At 42.8% G+C, this 20,616-nt stretch overlaps 1 protein-coding gene across 6 annotated transcripts in view; it reads right to left on the bottom strand.

The window, feature by feature from the left end:
• Ddx31 (DEAD-box helicase 31) overlaps positions 1-20,616 on the bottom strand; it is a 68,488-nt gene that overhangs the window by 44,334 nt on the left and 3,538 nt on the right. For 4 of the 6 annotated variants that reach the window (XR_003486717.2, XM_027423080.2, XM_035446877.1 and 1 more), the window contains exons 2-13: positions 19,330-19,583; positions 19,151-19,226; positions 18,294-18,337; positions 16,867-16,937; positions 16,015-16,079; positions 9,134-9,178; positions 7,531-7,572; positions 6,627-6,691; positions 4,419-4,538; positions 4,178-4,284; positions 3,125-3,333; positions 2,307-2,483 (exon numbers count right to left, since the gene is read on the bottom strand). Coding sequence is in view for 5 of the 6 variants with exons in the window: in XM_027423080.2 (XP_027278881.1) it covers positions 2,307-2,483; positions 3,125-3,333; positions 4,178-4,284; positions 4,419-4,538; positions 6,627-6,691; positions 7,531-7,572; positions 9,134-9,178; positions 16,015-16,079; positions 16,867-16,937; positions 18,294-18,337; positions 19,151-19,226; positions 19,330-19,583 (1,275 nt within the window). In the remaining variant the exon portion in view is untranslated. The remainder of the gene's footprint in view (positions 1-2,306; positions 2,484-3,124; positions 3,334-4,177; positions 4,285-4,418; positions 4,539-6,626; positions 6,692-7,530; positions 7,573-9,133; positions 9,179-16,014; positions 16,080-16,866; positions 16,938-18,293; positions 18,338-19,150; positions 19,227-19,329; positions 19,584-20,616) is intronic. The other 2 variants (XM_035446879.1, XM_035446878.1) reach the window with 2 other exon arrangements.

Below are 20,616 nucleotides of genomic sequence, written 5' to 3'. Positions count from 1 at the left end.
TATTGTAATGTGCTTTAATCATGCACCAATCAAATGTAAGCATCTCAGCCAATAAAAATCCAAAGACCACAACATCTCATGCAGTCAAATACGATTCAGCCAATCAGAGACAATTTTATTGCATGACCAGTGTTTGTTACCAGGTCAGCCTCTTTTAAATAAGTTTCTGTACTCATCAATGGCTCAGTTAATTTTTAAACAAGAGATCCATGGGGGTAAGGGTGGATGAACTCTGAGGCTTCAGCATGAACTATAGAGCGCACAAGTATGTCTCTAGGTTGCAGTGCAGCACACTCCTGTTAACTAACAATGCTGAAAGGATGTTTCCCTGTGGGCACTGGCATAGCCCCACTGCAGCATGGTGAACAGTTCTGGTCATACATGAGCATGTACTCTGTCTCATGACTGCAAACCCAGGGCACAACTCACTCAGGGAACCATCAAGGGGCACGGCAGTAGGTGCTTTCCAAGTTAAGGAACTCGCCTGTAGAACAGGCTCATAGTTACAGGAAAACAGGGCATGTGGCAGGGTCCAAGCTGGACAGAAAGGACAAATGCTGCATGATCTCTGTAATACTTATTGCTGTATCATTGAAGCAAAACCAGAAAAAGTAAAAGTGTGAAATGTTTCAGAGACTACACATGATTCATTCACGTATGGGGTAAGAAAAAAATGTGTACCAAATGCTTGGGCTTTCATTACAACTACAACATATCTTCACACAGTAAAGTCTCTAGTCTTCTAGGGAGGCCATTCCCAGGTCTTGGGGCAGTCCCAGATAACACACTAGGAAGATGCAACTGGACTGTTTGGAATTAGTCTAGAAAAAGACACTTAACTCTGATAGATATAGGACAAGAAGCAGGGATACTACCTCCTGCCTTCTTCATAGCTTATGAGGAGTCAGTGAAGACTGAATACTAACAATTCTTAAGTTTCGAGGAATGCTGAACTATCTCCGAGAAAAATAAAACTAAGAACATCAACAGATAATGAGTGCTGAGTATTCACTACATGCCAGGCTCATCTGCATGAACTAGGTAGCAGACCAATCCTATGAAAGAAACACCACCATCACCTGACTCTGGAGAGCTGGAGACAGGCACACAGGGTTTAAATTCTTACCTGAAGTCAGAGAGTAACCAACAGAGTCAGAGCACAAATAGTCTGTCCCAGAAGGCACACCATGGAGGACTACATCACCCATAAGATAGACAGTCTGAGATCATTTACCTAGGGATCTTTCCTGACCTACTGAAACCCCTGGAGTTACACAGTATCCTCAGCCACCTCCTGCAGAATGGCTCTGAGACTGGCAAACACCCAGAGGATTAAAAACCCCAAACTACACATGATACCCAAGAACAAAACCAACCGACTTAACCAATCAGGGAACGGAAAGCATAATAGGAAACTAACAAAGGCTAGAATATTCTGTGACTTCTATGTATCTAGTGGCAAAGAAGATGTGTCCATGAGTGACCTTCAAGAAGGTCACTGAGCCCCATTTCTTTAATTGTTAAAGTCAAAGAACAAAACCATGAGGGGATGGACTTGTTTCCAACCTCAGACCTCCACCGTGTCTTTTAGTTCTCAATGTTTACTGATCTGTGCTATCCTGACTTACAGCTTTCTGATTTCCTAAGATGCCTGAAACCTCATCACAAGATGGCTCTTATTTCAAATCTATGCACCATCTAGGAGCGAGGTGCCCCCTCCCCATAAACCAACCAACTTCTGAAGGATGGCCTTGTTAAGAGCCTAAGAGTAAGACTTACACAGAACATCTAAAGGCAGGGAAGGGTACTCTTCTTCAGGAAGCTCACTCTGCAGGGAAGAACAGAGACCAAAGCCTTTTGGTGTGCAGTACCCTCTCCCAGCCCAAAGTGCTCACAGAGTGCAGCGCTGTATCTTGTTGACAATGACAGCCGCCGTGCTCAGCGGTACCATATGGGATCCACAATTTAGCTCCATTAATGCTCTTAATTTGAAGACATCAAGCCCTAATTACACACTGGGTACTAAAAAGGCAAAAGCCTTCCCTGGTGCCAGCTACTTAGTGCTACTCAGTTGCCGTAACAGCTGGCTGAGGTAGTCACAGGCCAAGCGGGCCTGTGAGCTCTCTCAGGTGGAAAAGGCCACTCCAGAGCAGGAGCCCAAAGAACAATAGGCTCCTTTACCAGCATCTATCAGCAGCTCCTACATTTTTGGCTGTTTTTTTTTTTTTTTTCCTGGCCCAGGAGAACCTGAAAAGGACACAAGTACACCAGGCTCATCGCATTCGGGGTGGGGAAAGCGGGCTCACCTCCTGCTCCATGTTGCCATGCAGCCGAAGGAATTTCAGTGGCCAGGAAGCAGATGGTAGCTGCTCTGAAGTGGGAGCCCCTGAGCGGCAAGACAGGGTGTGAACGAAGATGCTGTAGTGGAACTCTACCAGCTCACAACTTGAGAAAAAGACAATCATCTTCTGGTCCTTCTCAAACTACACAAACACAAGGGGAAAGCAAGCACATGGCCGTTAGCATAGATGCCCGTAAAATGCGCATGTCTCTACGGTACATGTACATGCCAGGCCCCTATTTGAAAACACACTGACACAGCCTTTAATTATTAAAAAATACCAACATTGATATTCCACTCCACAAAGACAACAGAAAGGAAAGTGACAAGAGCTCCAACCTCAAAGAGAAAAACAAATGTACTTTAGGGTAAGCTGTCCCTTATACTTTGGGCTTGTCAAAAATCAGTAACTCCTGGCCACAGTCCCAATGCACAGTGACTCCTAAAGATATTAACTCATATCCCAGAGTCACCTCATGAATCTGGTAAGTAAATACACCTGGCCTAAGAGTCTTCTAGTAACACCTCACTCCTGAATGCCTGTCATCTATGACATTCCCCTAATGTTAGTCCCAACAAGGTATAGTCAAAGTGAATGCTATGACCCCCACTGCACTTAACTTGGGTTCTTTTCCACTTTTTCATGCACGCACACACTCAGAACAAAGTTAACAGCCCCCTTCCTGTCTTGTTCTGGGGCCTTATCTCACTGCTATGTTTACCCAGCACAAATGAAATATGTTCCACATCCCTAGATCCGGCCGGATCTAAGCACAGTCCTACCTTGCACTTCTGCAGGATGAAGGCAGCAAGGCACACAAGGCGAAGCTTGCTGGGAACCAACACTACATGCTGGTCAAGACTCTCTGGTATGGCAAAGCTGTCCAGCTGGGTACTAGCATCTTCCTTAGGGTTGGGCTGATCCCAGATTTTGTCCAGGACAGAGATACTGACTGGATTGTGCAAACTGATATCAGCTAGCCGTGTTACACCTTGGATACAGTGAAAACGACAAAACAGGATGGTCACATATACATCCCCAGAACACCCACCCACCCAGATTTTAAAGGAAAATCCAGCAGTGACCTATCCTATTGCCATGTTGGTGGGGTAATCCACAGCCTAATGTCCATCTATGCTAGCATTTTCTATGCTCTCATCAGGTATCTGTACCTCACTTTACCAAAGACTCTTTGGTCACCACAAAACCTTAGATTAAAATAGTTCCATAGACTTCTTGGCTGCAGGCCTTCTTAGGGTCATTACTGAAATAATGTTTACATTACACAAAAGAGTGACTGCATAAAACAATTCCCAAATGTATTTGGTCACAGAATCCCTTTTCTGAAGGTTATCTCTAAAGACTAGTGTTTCTTAATAAAACTTTCCAAGCCACACAAATGGCACCTAACTCATGTGTATCATATTGTGGCCTAGAAGAGTAACTAAATCATACATGGTCATAAAAGCTCTGGCTATGTCTACACAGTGACTCTTTATGCAGGGTGAAACTGGTGAAGTGGTTCTGTTTTCTAAGCCTTAGTTTCCCATATGCAAATAAGCCAATCATTTCTTGCAAGGGTAGAGGAGTCAAAAAAGGAACTAGGGAATGTGGACTAGTAATAAAAAAGAAGGATGGTCACTCTAAAACTAGTGCTGAGGAGAAAGTATCACAGTGGGACCTGCCTGTGTCCCACCATCAAGCAAAACCAAATGGTGGGCCAGCCTGCCTCCCAGGCCCCTGGTAATGGGCATGCAGGGCAGAAAAGGCTGTCTGTCCGTTCCCTATGAGAGGGGCACCCATGGCATCAGCCCCCCAGCTCCTTTTCAACTCACCTTCTGTGAGTGTCGCTGATAGCAAGACATTCTGCCGTTTCTGACACTCAGCATTTACAGCATTCAGAATCACTGTAATGTCCTTCTCAAAACCCAAATCCAAGATCCTGATGGTGTAAGAGAAGGACTTTAACCCAGGCAAGGAAGAAACCTGACACTACCAGGCCACAGAATTATCCCCGAGATGGCAGGACAAACAACCCCTTTCTCCCACCTTCCCTGCTTCCTAGACAAGGTTTACCTGTCTGCTTCATCCACTACCAGCCACTGTATTCGGTTAAAGTGAATGTTCTTTGTGGATCTTATATGATCCACCAGACGCCCAGGAGTTGAGATAAGGATATTTATGCCTTTTCGTAGTCTGTTTAAATCAAGTATCATAAAAGAAAGTATGTCAAACACCACATCAGTCAAAACAGGCAAAGGAGACAGTCATTCATTCTGTGTCCAGCACAAATGCTGAAGCCTTGAGTGAAAACAACAGGTGATATTTCATTCTTCTGTATATAGAACTGCTAAGATTTAGTTACACTGAATCACACAAACTTTACTTTAAAAGAAAATTTTAAGCATATGACCCAATGCTCAGTGCTTTTTATCTGATTCACAGGTCTTTCTAGAATATCCTGGATAGATGGGCATCTAGCCAATCCTTTTCAAAATATCTACTTTTTTTTTTTTTCTTTTTCTTTTCTTTTTTTTTTTTGAGACAGGGTTTCTCTGGGTAGCCCTTGCTATCCCAGAACTCACTCTGTAGACCAGGCTAGCCTCAAACTCACAGATCCACCTGCCTCTGCCTCTCGTGTGCAGGGATTAAAGGAGTATGCCAACACTGCCCAGCAAGATCTACTTTTAAAGATTTATATACATTATAATTTTTATGTAGTGTATATGAGCATATGCCACATGAATTCAAGTGTCCGCACAGGCCAGAAGAGGCCCTGGAGCTGCAGTTACAAGCAGCCTATAAGTCACCCAACATGGAACTGGGGACTGAACTCAGGTCCTCTGGAAGACCAAGTGCTTTTGACTGCTCTGTAGACCCTTATTTTATGTGTGCATACACTTGGGTGTCCATGGAGGCCAGAAGGGGCGGTGGATTCCTTCAACCTGAAGTCACAGGTGTCTGTGAGCCACCTGTTGTGGGTGCTGGAATCCAAAATTTGCAGTAAGCACTCTTAATTTCTAAACCATCTTTTCAGCTCCATAGCCAGTTCTTTAAGGCTTCAGTGTGGGTATGTTAGAACACACATTTTGACTGTTAGGACACACATTCTGACTGTTAGGAAACACATTCTAACTGTTAAGACATAATCTGTTAGGATGTTTTTCTCATATTTGAGCCCTCTGGGTAGTTGCCATAAAATGGGTCTGATCTTTGCCTCAAAGATGATGTAGACTAAAACTTACTTCTTTTTAAACTTATTCTTGGATAATTTAGGAAGATAAACAATGCATCTTAGTCATACCTGCCCCCCCCACTCTCTACTTTCTCTCCCCTCTGAATTTCCCTTAGCATATTCTTCACATCCTTTAAAAAAAAAAATCATTAATTTTCCTATTCCCCAAACAACCATAATGGCATTATTTTATAGCAGAAGACAGAACACAATCTTACTTGGCTAGGTTTTCTTGTTTTCAGCCAAGTGTGGCAACATACCACACTTATGCTTTGGCTATGGAATGAAGAATGAAGAGTATATAATCGCATGTGCACCTCTGAATGGAGCTTCTATGACAATTTTTGTCACTTCAAGCAAGAAACTAAAGTGCAATGGCTGGAGCTATGAGGTAATCTTGAAAATGGCAGTTTCCACAAGGACACACAAAGATGGAGAAGCCACACCTGGACCCCACTGCTGTTGGACCCCATAGCTGAATCTAATCTGATCATTGTTTTTAAGTGTCAAGCTTTATGTTCACTCTCAAGTTACAGACAATTCAAAGAACTGGTGTAACTGCTAAAGTACCCATCTAACAATTTTCTAATGACATCCATCTCAAGCTTCAATGCAGAGCTGGGAATCAATACATTAAGACCTAAGCATTAAGGAAATTATCATCCTGTTGTTGTTGCTGTTGATTTTGAAGACAGACTCTCATGTAGCCCAGCCTACCTATCTTCTTGTTTTTATAATCTAAACAGCAAAACCAAATTCTCAAATATGCACCAAAGAGAGTCACATGCAGGAGAGCATAGCAAACAAGGGGCCTGTAGGGCACCAAGTGGGTGGGTTAAGCAGGTCATAGCACTGTCACTAACTGTATCAAAAGGGAATCTGTGATAAACAGCACTGTCTAGAGGTGACAGCTGACCTGGCATGTGTCTGCATGTGGGGACCAGGAGGCACAGAAGCAGAGGAGGCTCTCTTGCATGCTAAAGAACCAAGTTACTGAACAAGACAGAGCAGACAAAACTCCAAGAGAAATAAACAAACCCACTTCCTACCTAGCTTTTTCCGACTTCCTCTTCTCTCCACCCATCAACACTCCAGGAACAATCCAAGTGAATGGCTACATAAAAATACCAGACCACAATCAACAGAAAGACCCTTCCCTAGAAGCAGAGCTGATCCTAAAATCCTAGCATAAGCCAGTGTATAGCAGGGTGCATTTGGGCTTTGTAGTGTGAAAGGAGTTTCTGTGCAGATGCAGCCTGGTGGCACCGAGGTACCTAAGGTTATTAGCTGCAGTACTAAACCAGAAGTACTGTTAGGACAAATGTGAACTTGTAAAATAATCCAAGTAGCACTCCCCCCCCCCACACACACACAAAGCATTTTTCCTCATGGTGTCAAAATAGAAAATGTATTCCATTGTCTTGTAGGTAGGGTGGGAGATAAAACCTAAGCAATACACTCCCCACTCACTACTAGACCACAAAAAGGTCAACTTTTGTGGGTGCTGAACCTTGGCCCTTCTGTTTTCTCTCTCCTGAATGCCCTTACAGGTTCTTGCTACTTTCCACTGGGTTACCTAAGGGCTGGGCCTTTAAGTCACTTCAAGTCAAGTGAGCCAACAACAGTAACCTCTAGCAACTACTAGCAAGAGTTATTAGATGGGTGTAGGCCTTTAGTTCCAGTACTCAGGAGGCAAAGGCAGTTGAATCTTTGAGTTCAAGGCCAGCCTGGTTTACAGAGTGAGTTCAAAGCCTACACAGAGAAAACCTGTCTCAAAAAAAAAAGTTACTGAGGTCTGCCAGTGAAATCTACCAACTGCTCTTAAGGAGGCCAGAGGCACATTGGGAAGATGAGACAGGAGCCATTCTCACTTTCCGACAACAGACTATGCCATATGGCTTTTCTCTCGCAACGTCAGAAAGGAAGACAATACTGCCTCATGGCTTATCTTACCTTGAGCAGCTTCTGGACAGTGTCAAAGCTCTGCAGAGCCAGCTGTAAATATTAAAAGTTGGAGACAGTGAGCAGGGCCCTTGTTTTCTTTTTACACTTTTTAAGACAAGACAATCTAAATTGATCAGGGTGCAACCCTATACCTCAAGGCTTAGGACAGGTAATCCCACATAGGAAATCGCCCTGAAAATACTCTAAGAATTCTTAAACAAGCTTTGGAGTCTGTTAATTTAGGGAATGAGGGTGAAGACATCACATATATTTCTTAGACATACAAAAAATAGTGTTTTGTGCTCCCTCTGCTGGCTCAAATTCCCAAAGTGCCATACAGAATAGTTCAAATAAAGGACAACAGTGGCCTGACAGGCACTTGGGGAACTTGGCCATGTCCTAAGGCTATAGCAGGATATCTGAAGATAGAGGTGTCATTCCTAAGTTTACAAAACAAAAACCCAGTGAACCCAATGTATATAGGACAAGTAAAATTAATGTAGGTAGCAGTCATTAAACACTATCAAAATAGCTCAGGCAGAATTATGTTCAAGGTTATGTGTTGTTCCCACATTTAGTGTGCATGGCGTTCTAGGGAAGCAACAGGTTGACTGCTAAAATCGTTTCAATGTGCCTCCCTGCGTGTGCTCCTTCTTGGGATAAAACAGACAGGGGCGGCTGTATGAAACGCTGACCAGAAGGGCTGAAGAGAGGGCTCCGCAGTTAAGAGCACTGGCTGCTCTTGTAGAGGACCCAGGTTCGGTTCCCAGCACTCAAACAGTAGCTCAAAATTATCTCTAACTTTGGTTTCAGGTATCTGACATCCTCTTCTGGCCTCCATGGGCTCTGTACACACGTGGTTCACAGGCGAAACACTAATATTAAAAAAAATCTTGGTAGGAAGGAAAGCAAAGCAAAAAAAAAGCAAAGGAAAGCAAAAGCAAAAGGAAAAGGAAAAGGAAAAAAGGAAAGCAAAGCAAAGCAAAGGAAAAGAAAGGAAAGGAGGGAGGAAGGGTCGTCTGGAAATTTTCCTGTAAGTGTTCACGAAGACATCTAACAGTTGCCCCTATGGATATATCTTGCAGCTCTGACAGAGGTGTTCATGAAGAAGGAAGAATTAACAGCAGCAGTAGCTTTATTTTATACCCAAATGTTTTCAGTTACTTTCTTTAAAATATTTAAAGTATAAAAGTGCAATTCTAGCCCAGTAGTGGTGGCACACGCCTTTAACCCCAGCATTCAGGAGGCAGAGGCAGGCAGATATGTGTGAGTTCAAAGCCAGCCTGGTCTACAAAGTGAGTTCTAGGACAGCCAGGGCTACACACAGAGAAAGCCTATATGGAAAAACAAGCAAACAAAAAATGCAATTCCCCTTTGAAGGATCATTAATCTGAGTATCCTTAGATTTTTTTGAGAATGAGGAAATGTTTTCCCATGCCTAGCTCAGGGTTTTCAAAGAGCATTCAAATATCAGCAGAATGGTTCCCAGAAAGGAGCATGAAGGAAAGCATACACAATGACTTGTTTAACAACATGGCAGGAAGTGGAGAAAGCACTTCAACAGGCTGTCACAAAGTATGCACAAACCTCACCTAACAGGCAAGTTGCTTACCTCTCTGGTGGGCACTAGGACCAACGCATAGGGGCCATCACTGCGCTGTTGATAGAAAAAAGAAATGCCAATGAGTCGAATGCCAGGTCTAGGCTAAGATAGGCGAGTCAAAAGTTTTTAGTTTGAGGCCAGCTTTAGCTATATGAGAGCGGGCCTTAAAGAAAAGAAAAGAAGAGAAAAGAAAAGAAAAGAAAAGACAAGACAAGACAAGACAAGACTAGACTAGACTAGGATTCCATGAGGAGGACCAAAGAAGGTCAGATTGAAACAGATGATTTATGAGTGGTCAGCTAAAAACATCAGAAACATTTCTATGGAAGAAAAGGAAGAGACAAGAATGCCCACAATACCTATGATGACAGACTACTGTGCCAACACTCCTGCCCCATTCAACCAAACAGGAGGAAGAAATATGTACAGAACTTGAAAATGAAAACAAAATTATAATCACAAGGAGATAACGTTATCTTAGAAACTGTAACAGAGTCGATAAAATATTTCAGTCAAGTAGCTAAATGCAAAATATAAAAATGAATAGCCAATGGGGGGCTGGAGGAGAGAACTCAGTGGTTAAGAGCAGTGGCTACTCTTCCAGAGTACTAGGATCCAGTTCCCTGCACCCACATGGTGGTTCACAACTCTCTGTAACTCTAGTTCCAAGGGATCTAAGACCCTCTTCTGGCCTCTACAGACAAGCATATACACAGATAAAATATACATCTTAAAAAAAAAAGGGCTAAGTGAGGCATGGTAACACACACCTTTAAACTCAGCACTTGGGAGACAGAGGCAGGCAGACCTCTGATTTTTGAGGCCAGTCTGGTTACTATAGTGAGTTCTAAGTCAGCCAGGGCTGCAGTATAGAAAGACCTGTCTCCAAAACCAACAAGAAGCCAGGTTTGGTGTAGTAACATACATCTACATTCATTCACAGCATTCAGGAAACCAAGGCAGTACAGCAAGTGAGAGTGATTTCGAAGCTCTAAACCAACTAAAATTCAATGACTTTCCAATATATAAAAAAATTTAGAAACTGTAATAAAAGGAAAACTTCACACAATGGCAATAACAACAACAAAAGACACAAATATAATGTGTGAAATCTATGAGACATGAGGGCTCACATTTACAATCCTAGCACCTAGGAGGCTAGGAGGGGGACCTGAGCCTGTGGTTGGCCTGGACCACACAGTGAGAAACTTTCAAAATAAGAGAAAAGTATCAAATCTATTTGAAGAACAATTAGAACATACCAGAGGGGCATTTTTTTTTTTTTTTTTTTAAGGAAAGATGTATCCTTCCTCTCTTTAGAGAAGGTTCAATATCATAGTGATTACTCCCTAAGTGGTTAATGACTGTAATGCAGTCCTAACAAATGTCACAGGGAATGTGGGCAGTAGAGCCTCCCACAGACAATTCCAAAGTAAGTTATCTTTAAAAGTACAAAAGTCACTAAGATATTTGTGGGAAACATATCTCCATAAAGTAACTGAAAGCTATAGCAGTCACAAAGTAGCACTGGCATGTTGAGGTTACAACAGAAACTGGGTTTGGAATAGAATCAAATACAGAAAGACTTATAAAGTGGCCACATGCCGAACGGGTATGGCCAACCAAACACCACACTGCTGGTGGCACACACTGGTAAAACTCCTTAACAGATCAACTTTGGCTTTAGCTATTAAAACAAAACTACAAAAATCTTACTTCCAGGAATTATTCCTACATGTTTACATGTGTGTAAAGGAGCTGGAGAATATTTCACAGGTGTCCAGAATTTTAACTGTTGTTTTCTGGACATAATGTATAAATATCACTTACCGATATAGACATGGCTCAGTATTATGACACACACATAATGGGAGGCAGAGGGAAGAGCAGGGATCTAAGCTGCAAGAGATCCTGCCACAAAGCAGCAAGACAAGCAAGCAAGCAACAACAGACAGGTCAGGTCAATGTGGCACAGTGAGAAACCACCCAAGGCACGATAAGGACAGCACAGCTGCTATCCCAGGAAGACTGAGTGAGGGTGGCTTGGACTACACCCTGTATCAAAAGGGCAAATGATATCATATGTAAGCATCTGTGTGTTCAGCACAACCCAGAAACAAATGACTCCACATAAAAAGGCAAAGAGGAAGTGTGCAGTCCCCTTTGATGGATGTGACAGGCTGTCCCTGGAAAGAGACACCCTGTATAGGAAGCATACTGGGACTCTGGAGAGGGTGAAGCTTTGCTTACACCCTATAGATCCTTGGAATTCTTTGAACTTTTTAATTCTTTAGACATGGTGTATCTGAACAACAATAATAAAAATCCAAAGCAATGTAAAGAAGGTACTATGTCAATGGTGCATTTCTCATCAAGGGCTCAGAGAGCATGATCGAGCAATTTGTGCAAATGAAGGATGGGCTCAGCAGCAAATCCAATTAGTGTTTGGCTTTCATGTTCTGCATTGGAAACATTTACTCAGGAGAGAAGGATTTAGAATTCAAACCTGAGGAGTCTATACTCAACACCAACTTTGTGAGACTGCACTGGAGCCCCAGAGAGGAACAGTAAACATGCTAGTACAACAGGATTAATGTGCCACCAAGTGATGATAGGAGATTCTGACATTTCAAAAGGTGTTACTACATAGACAAGAAGATAGAAACACCAATTCCTCACAGGGCGTAAGTACTTGAAGCAGGATGGATGTGATGTTAAAAAAAAAAAAAAAATCAGAGCCAAAGCCAAAATAACTGGGAGAGAGCAGACACTGAAGGTGTCTACTCTACGCCAGCCCCTTGGCTGGGAACAGGCCAGGGTCCAGGACTAGATGCTTATGGCTTCCAGGTCACATCATTTTATGATGAATTACAAGGGGCTTCACTGAATACAACTAGAAAAAGTGAATTAAATTGAGGCTTACAAGAGATGGCTCCTTGCTGCTCTTGCCTTTACACACACACACACACACACACACACACACACACACACACACACACACACACACACACACTTCTGCACAAGAGATGGCTTACTGTAATTCTAGTTCCAGGGATCTGATACCCTCTTCTGACTTCCACTGGAACCAGGCATTTTGAACAAACACACATGTAGACAAAAACACCCTTACACATACAATGAAATAAATATTCAAATTGGAACTTATAAAAACATTTATGCTTTCCTCCTCCTCCTCCTCTCCCTCCTCCTTCTTTTTTGAGACAGGCTCTTGATTGTATAGGTCAAGCTGTCTTTTAACCACCATCCTCCCAAGTGTTTGAAGTGAAGTACAGGCATGTGTCACCACGTTTAGTTTGGAAAATCACTTTTTGTTTGTGGTTTGTTTGTTTGTTTGGTTTTTTTTGAGACAGGGGTTCTCTCTCTGTGTAACAGTCCTAGCTGTCCTGAAATTCACTCTGTAGACCATTCTGGCCTTAAACTCAGAAATCCGCCTGCCATTGCTTCTGGAGTGCTGGGATTAAAGGGATGCAATACCATGCCCAGCTCGGAAAACCATTTTTACAGAACATTTTGATCTTTGGTCTTAGTGATCTTGAGCAAATATACAACCATATGGCCTATTATTAATACCTCTGAATATAAGCAGATCCAATCAGTGTTGTTTGAAATGGTCACATGACAGTGTTGATAACAGGTAATATCTAGGGACCAGATGCTAGGTCTCAACACTTCACATGAGCAGCTCACTCTGTGTTGTCATAACCCTGGAAACAAAGGCATAAAAGTATATGCCCAGTTATACTTGGGACAGGAGAGAATGTCATGACAGAGAATGAAATGAACCTGCACAGGCCCTGGGCTCAGTCTCAGCATTTGAAATAAAAATAAAATCACCACTCAGGCCAGGGTTTGAGCAGAACCTCCCACCTGTCAGATATGTATGCCATCTAATCTCTTGCTCTCGGTTTACCATTTAGAGAACTAGGCTGGAAGTGTAAGAGTCATTCCAGCTCAATATTGTCAAACTCTGCAACTTGGTATAAAGAAAAAAAAAAAAAAACAAGCAAGCAAACAAACAAAAACCCTTTACTAGAAAGCTATCCTAGAATCTTAAGGGTGAGATTTGGTCACAAGCCATTATCACTCTTCACTGACTGTATGCTAGGGACAAGGCTATATGCACTGTACATGAATCAGCTCTCTGTAAAGTTCTTAATAGAGGAAAAGTCATTTTACCCTTGGAAAATAGAATTCCTCACTTACCTACCTCAGAGAAAAACACTGTTAACAATTTACTGACCCATAATCATATACTGTCTTAGTATACTGTCTTAGTTTCCTTTCTACTACTGTGATAAAATACTGACCAAAACCAAGTTGGCTTAGTTTATAGTCCATCATGAAGTAAAGTCAAGGGAGCATCCTGGAAGCAGGAGTTGATGCAGAGGCCATAGAGGAATATTGCTCACTGGGTTGTTCCTCATGGTTTGCTCAGCCTGCTTTCTTATAGTACCCAGGACCACCTGCCTAGGTTGGCACCACTCACAGTGTGCTAGGTCAACCCATGTCAATTATTAATCAAGACAATGCCCCCACAGACTTGCCTACAGGCTAATCTGATGGAGGCAATTACTCTGAGATTCCTTCTTCCCAGATATCTCTAGGTTTCACACACACACACACACACACCGAGCACTACATGGACATTAGATTTGAAGGGGGCGGGGGTTGGGAGGGAAAAGTAGGGGGCACAAAGGAGGAACCATATCCAAAGATATTATATGCATGTCTGCTATTTAATTTAAAAAATTGCTGAGAAAGACATGGTAGCAAATGTCCACATTGTACTTGGAAAGCAGAGGCAGGAAGATCAAGAGCTCAAGCTTAGCTAAATGAGACCCTTTCTCAAATGACAAAAAAGAAAAAGCCCACAATTTGCTAGTGTCATTCTAGTTTGCTATGAGTCACAAGACAAACTATCATTTGTGAAACCTCAGTCACAGCATGCAGCTCTGTAGCCTGCATTTCTTAAGCTAACACAGCAGGAACACTTGTTCAAGCCTACAAAGTTATAAAGAAACTTCACTTTTAAACAAATTTTAACCTATTTGTTTTGAAAGCTCCGGTTTTTACAAGAAAAATAAAAGTAAAATGGATGAGTTATACAACTAACTCTGACAGTCTCAACTTCTACATGTCATCATTTAAACTACAGGATAATTACTAAAACCAGGAGATAAGGACTGACTGCACTATTAATCTACAGACTTCATTCAATCTCATCAACTGACTTCTAGGTGTCTATAGTCTCCCAGGCACCATGTGTGTCATGGCCATGCTTCCTTTGTCATGCTCTTGTGACAATTCTTCAGTATTTTTCTTTTATGCCTTTAACACTCCCAAAGACTTCTGGCCAGGGCCGGGTGTTGGTGGCGCATGCCTTTAATCCCAGCACTCGGGAGGCAGAGGTAGGTGGATCTCTGTGAGTTCGAGACCAGCCTGGTCTACAAGAGCTAGTTCCTGGACAGCCTCCAATCCAAAAGTCACAGAGAAACCCTGTCTTAAAAAAACAAAAACAAAAACAAAAGACTTCTGGCCAGGAATTTGTCTCATGTTCTCTTGAGATTAAACTCATTTTAGGCAAACAACAACAACAAAAATAAACTACACAAGTAACATATCCTTCTTAAGACTGCCTAAGGAGCGGCAGCCAATGCTTCCTATTACAGTTACCGTCTTTCCCATCTGTTCAGAAGTTCCTGTATGGACACTTGAAGGCCATGGAGAAACCATTTCTCATCTAACTATCAACTACTCACTTTAGCCTCTGATGATCCATGCCAGAGACAGTTCACCACGTGCTGGCTATTTCAGCTCCTTACTTGTCTTCTCTTCAATCTAAAGGCTCAAGAATTTCCTCTACAATGCAACATTCCTCTACTACATTCTGATCAGTTAGGTCTGAGGCATGTCCACATCTATGTGCCTGAAGTGAGACCTCTGTCAGTATGCACTCACCCGACACCCTATCTCTGTTCTCATCATTTTCACTCAAATGAAAGTAATGGCACTGCACATGTGAGAAAGTTTGGGCCATAAGATGAAGTCTGTGTTTACAGCAGCCAACTGGGCTTCTCAATCTAACGTTAGCTAGTCTGGCCTGGGTAATTAACCATGTTTCACAATCAGCAACAAATTTTAGATAATGTTGACTATATAGCATCCTGACTGCTAAACCCACTAATAGGCACTCAGTTCCACTCAGTACTGATAATCCACCATGTTAAATACAAAGCACAGCTCTCCTCACTCAAAAGTAAACACATTGGGTTAATTCCACACATGTACAACAGATACCCAAGATATGAGACTATATGAATGGGGCCAGTCAAAGCATGTTGGCACATTTCCCTAACAGTAATTCTGTAGGAGGTCCAATGCTGCATACTGTGTAAGAAAAAGGCAAGGCCCCCTAACAAGGCAGGAACTATCAACAAAGCTTCACCACAAATCATGGCCCTGATGACAAAGCTTCCTCTCTGGAGTCCCACAGTAATGAAGTATGGCTCTAAGTCCATTGGTAGTTCTATGTGGCCTTGGTTATTTTACTTGCCTACACTACTAGGGTCACAGTAACCCCCACAACTTAATGGGCAGAAGATGGGAGCCAAGCAAGTGATATGTGGACAGCACTTGGCACATATGGCACACTGGAAGCATTCTACTCACATGCCCCACACAAAGACAGTGGTGGCTGTGATGTCTTTATTACACTCCACTCTTGGCCCACTCACACCTAGTTTGATAGGAAGAGAAGAAACAATGCTAAGTGCAGACAGACCCTACGACTCTAGCATTGCCACTAGGGTTCAGCTGGGCAGCAGCATGGGCACAATAGACCACAGCACAGAAATACATTTTCTGCTCACCTGTATTTTTGATGTGAGTGCTTGAAGAGACTGGACCACAGGGATGCAATAGGCAAGAGTTTTACCTTTTAAAAGAGAATGGCATCAGTGGGGATGCAAACAGGCTCTGCTTTCTGTAAATAATGCTAAATCTGGGAGAAGATAAACTGTGTGTTCTACATCTAAGAGGCACTTTACCTGTCTGCCATGACTCCTAACTTTGTTTTGTAATTTAGTACTTCAAAAAACCCTGAAGCTTCAGCTCCTTAAGTTATCCACAAGGGAGGTAATGATGTTTCTCAAATTAGACAGAAACTCAGCCTCACAGTCGTCCATGGAAGCTAGGAAATGGCTGCTCTGAAGTTCTCCCTCCATTAAACAGCTTCTGTGGTACTGGTGTGCCAAGTGTGAACCCAAGCCAGCCTCTGAAGACAGAGAAAGATTAAAGGAAACTGTGGGCTTCTCCTCAACATGGCTGAGCTGGCAAGAAGGCAAAAATGGGTCAGAAGAGCAGACCAGGAAGAAAGTGGTCTGTCTATCCCTGACATCGACTGTGATCAGGCCAGAACTGCTTTCAAGCCATAAACAGTCACTCCATCCATAGTGAAAACTGACTGGCCACTATGGTAGTAGGCACAGAAAAGCAGCAGAACTCAACTACGAATACTCCCTCAACACTATTGACCATAGAAGCATCACCACCTTCCTTCAGCTATTAAAAGCTTTGGGCTTCCCATCAAAAGCAAGCATGGTCACCCTCCCCAGAAAAGACAAAACATACTCTGCCACCATAGACACCTTCCTGATGAGTCTAACACATTTAATCATGGGCTAGGTACCTTGGGATAAGGGGCAGGATAAACAGCAACTGACCTGAGCCCGTCTGGGACCGCACAAGGGCATCTCTGCCTTCCAGCAGCACTGGGATACTCTGCTTCTGAACACTGGGGTACCCAAAAGAGAGAACACACCTCTTCTTTACCACATGGCTCAGTCATGCATGCAGACAGATACACGGGTTACTCGACATGCAAACACCTGGTATTTGGCTGTGCCTACTTACTGCCCAAAGTTATTTCATTGAGAGAAAGTGCTGAGAACATTCTGGTGATCAGAATGAACTTTTTAAACTCCTGAAATTTGGCTGAAAGTGGGGAAGCAAGCCAGAGATTGGCTGAAATATTAAAAATTAAAACAAACAAAAAAACTGGTGGGGCATGCCTTTAATCCCATCAGACAGAGGCAGGAGATTCTGTGAATTTGAAGGCAGCCTGAACTACAAAGTGAGTTCCAGGACAGTCAGGGCTATACAGGAAAACCCTATCTTGGCAAAAAAAAAAAAAAAAAAAAAAAACAAGCAAAAACAACAACAACAAAAAAGAGGATAGGCATAACAATAAATCAGAGTCACTCCCAAAGTATACTACACACCCTCCTGCCTGCTGTTCAACATGGGATTAGCAACACGTAGCACAGATAAGATTTCCACACAGAAAAGCAAAAGCTTGCAGGCAGCAGCAAAGCAGCACCAGAACCTCCCTCTGAAAAAATGGCCACATATACTGAGAACACTATCTATATGTATATTAAATCCCAAGCCCAAAATGGATAGAGAACTCATTTAAATTTGGTTGAGCCAACAAGCAAACCAAGCCAGGCATGGTGCGTGTGCCTTTAATTTGGGAAGCTGAGGTAAGAGGAAAATAAATTTGAGGTCAACTGAGCTGGGCTGGTCTATGAGACTGTCTCAAAAACAAAAGCAAAACAAAATGGAAAAAGCTGGTGGTTCTTTAGTCTTCTGTGTTCTTGCTTTTTACTTATGCAAAGTGAACTATGACTCTACAGCTCACTGCTTATACTTTAACTCTGAATTTCTCTCTTACAAGTGTCTCCAATCAGCAGACATTTAGAAAACCTTTTCAGTATCCCACTACACCCAAGCAAATATTTACTCCCTTTTCTTGACTGACTTTATTTTTCTGCTAATAAATAACACGACTAAATACTATATTTTGGCTCAAGTCATTTTCAGAGATGCCTTGATGGCAGATATCCTAAACCAGCTGTCTTGCAGTAGGGAGCTGAGTGCAGAAATGGAAAGAAACCTGGTCTGCCTGCAAGCAGGTGGAGAGCCCCACAGGCTAAGTGTCATGTCAAGTCCTTCAGCAGTTTGTGCTATTCCCAGCACCAAGACACAAATGTGTTCTGCCCTCTTGGATAATGGAATTAAAACCCTAAAGGCGGGGGGGGGGTGTGTGTGTGTGTGTGTGTGTGTGTCAAGAACAGCCTCAGCCTCTTACCTGGTCATACTCGACATTTTTAAGACTGTATTTATTGTGGAAATCTAAAATAGAAAAGGAAAATAAGTATATCAATTTAATACAAATATATTCAATGACATAAAGACAAAATACTGTAGTGACAACAGCACTTGACATTTATGATCATATTAAATCCCAGTATTTTCAGGGGTGGTAGGTGGTTTCTGCCCTCTACCCTACAGAACCTGAAGAATTTTTGGTTCTTATAGGTGGGTTCCTAGTTTGTAGAATCAGGATGCTATTACAAACTGACAATGCACAAGGAAACCCTCACAACTCATCACCTAACCCCCTAACACTCAGGCTGAGAAGCAATCCTACACAGCCTACCAAAAAGAAGAGGTCAATTGTGCCCAGCTGACAAGGGAATCCAGGCTTCAAAGGCAATGTCTTTTTCTCTCCTTTTTCACAGTAACTAGAAAACTCACTCAAGGTATTAAACAAAAGGGGAAAGAAAGTGTCCATTTGCTCGTAGAAAACACACTTTAAATAGCCTTCTTTGTCTTCATTCTCCAAAAATTTGCATGTCTCTTGACAGTAAGAAGCCAGCTTAGCTCTTTTCCCAAGGCCACAGAGACATCTGCCACCAGTTTCACCACATCTACCAGTAATTAGAAAGCTGCTTTAAGCCCAATAAATGAAATCCAGAACAGAAACTAAATTGGGTGAGGAAAGTCAGCACTTCTTAAAATTCACTGGAGAGGAGAGTGAGGACAGCAACCCAGGCTGCCGTCAGGGAATGCCCATCACTTAAGTTCACTTGGGTAGCCAAGAGCAGAAACAGAATGAACAAGAACACAGACCACAGCACCTGCAGAGCAGGGTGGGACACTTACTAGGTGTGGGTGGAGGTCCAGCTCCTGGAATGCCTCTGGAGAGAACACTTGCTCTCGAGCCTGCTTTACTACAGCTCTGCAGAGGAAAGACAAAGTGTGCATCAGTGCCAAGGTGGCAAAGGAAAAGGCGGCGTCCGTGGCTGCTCACAGCCGAAGTATACCTGCACCGCAAAACACACCTGTGGAGTGCTGGGATCTCAGGATTGTTTTTAAACAGTGACGAAGTCTTGATGCATGGCTTCTCTTGCCTTCCACTGCCTGTACTGTCCAAGTACGTCTTTGGAGGAAACGTTTTGTGTGCACTCCCCTTAAATGTTCTTGGAGTTTCTTTATCAATGGTTTCCTTGGCTGAAAGAGAGGATATTTCATTCCTCCGTTTCGCTGGTGGAGCACCACTGGACACTTGGTGCTTTCTCTTGGTAGCCTCTGCTTGCTGCATTGTTCCCAAAAGGAAAGATCAAGAAGAGATGCATTAGTCCATGAAGACAATCCTCAGAGTGAAGCCTGACTGCCCACAAAATGTATCTCTTCCTGCAGAGATCATTATGCCCCATATGCCAACCATCAGTTTAGGGTTTATAACCAGATTCCTTGGCTTCATCTGAAATGGGGGGGGGGAGGTGGAGGAGGGGAGAGACACACAATCTCAGTCCATTCATCTATCAGACCTCCATCCATCTAAACTGTTAAGTCACCCAAGATGAGAGTGGGGATCATGAAGACAGAAGTGTCCTGCCAGCTGACGTTAATCAATTCAGTCTGTTCTAAGGAAGCAAGAACCTACCTTGTGAAGCACGAATGCTTATTAAGTCAAACCACACCCCTAGGAATCCATTTTGTGTGAGAACAGAGGCACACAGGGAAATGAATCTGTTCTTTTCTACCAATAAAGCATGTTAAGAAGAAACTGGAGAGGTGAATGGGGTGCTGAATCCTAGCTCATGCCCAGGAAGCAGAAACTGTCATTACTATTCTTCCCTAGGGCTTGGATCTGTCATCCTCTCCCCTCAAGCTGCTCAGATTCAGATGGTCTGGAGTCAGTTGCTACTTGCCATTCCCACTCCAAATGAGAGTGGCGCTCCATCCATCACTTCCATCGTACTGTTTCCAACCCTCTTGCCTTCGAAGTCCCTTCCTGACTGCTGATCAATAACGTACACCATTAGGCACTTCTTGCCTGTTGCTTATTCTCACAAAAGGAATGTAATTAAATGCATGGTGCCCAAACTTTCCCAAGAACAGTGGTTCTCAACCTCTGGGTCGCAACTCCAGGTCAAACAACCCTTTCACAAGGGTCACATTTCAGATATCCTGCATATTGGATATTACATTATAATTCATAACAGTAACAAAATGATGGTTATGAAATAGCAGCAAAAGTAATTTTATGGTTGGGGTGACCACTTGTGTTGTGAACTGTTTTTAAAGGATCACAACATCAGGAAGGTTGAGAACCACTGCCCTCT

Source organism: Cricetulus griseus, chromosome 6, assembly GCF_003668045.3.
Source record: "Cricetulus griseus strain 17A/GY chromosome 6, alternate assembly CriGri-PICRH-1.0, whole genome shotgun sequence".
Lineage (NCBI taxonomy): Eukaryota > Metazoa > Chordata > Mammalia > Rodentia > Cricetidae > Cricetulus > Cricetulus griseus.
This window is presented reverse-complemented; position numbering and strand designations above follow the sequence as displayed.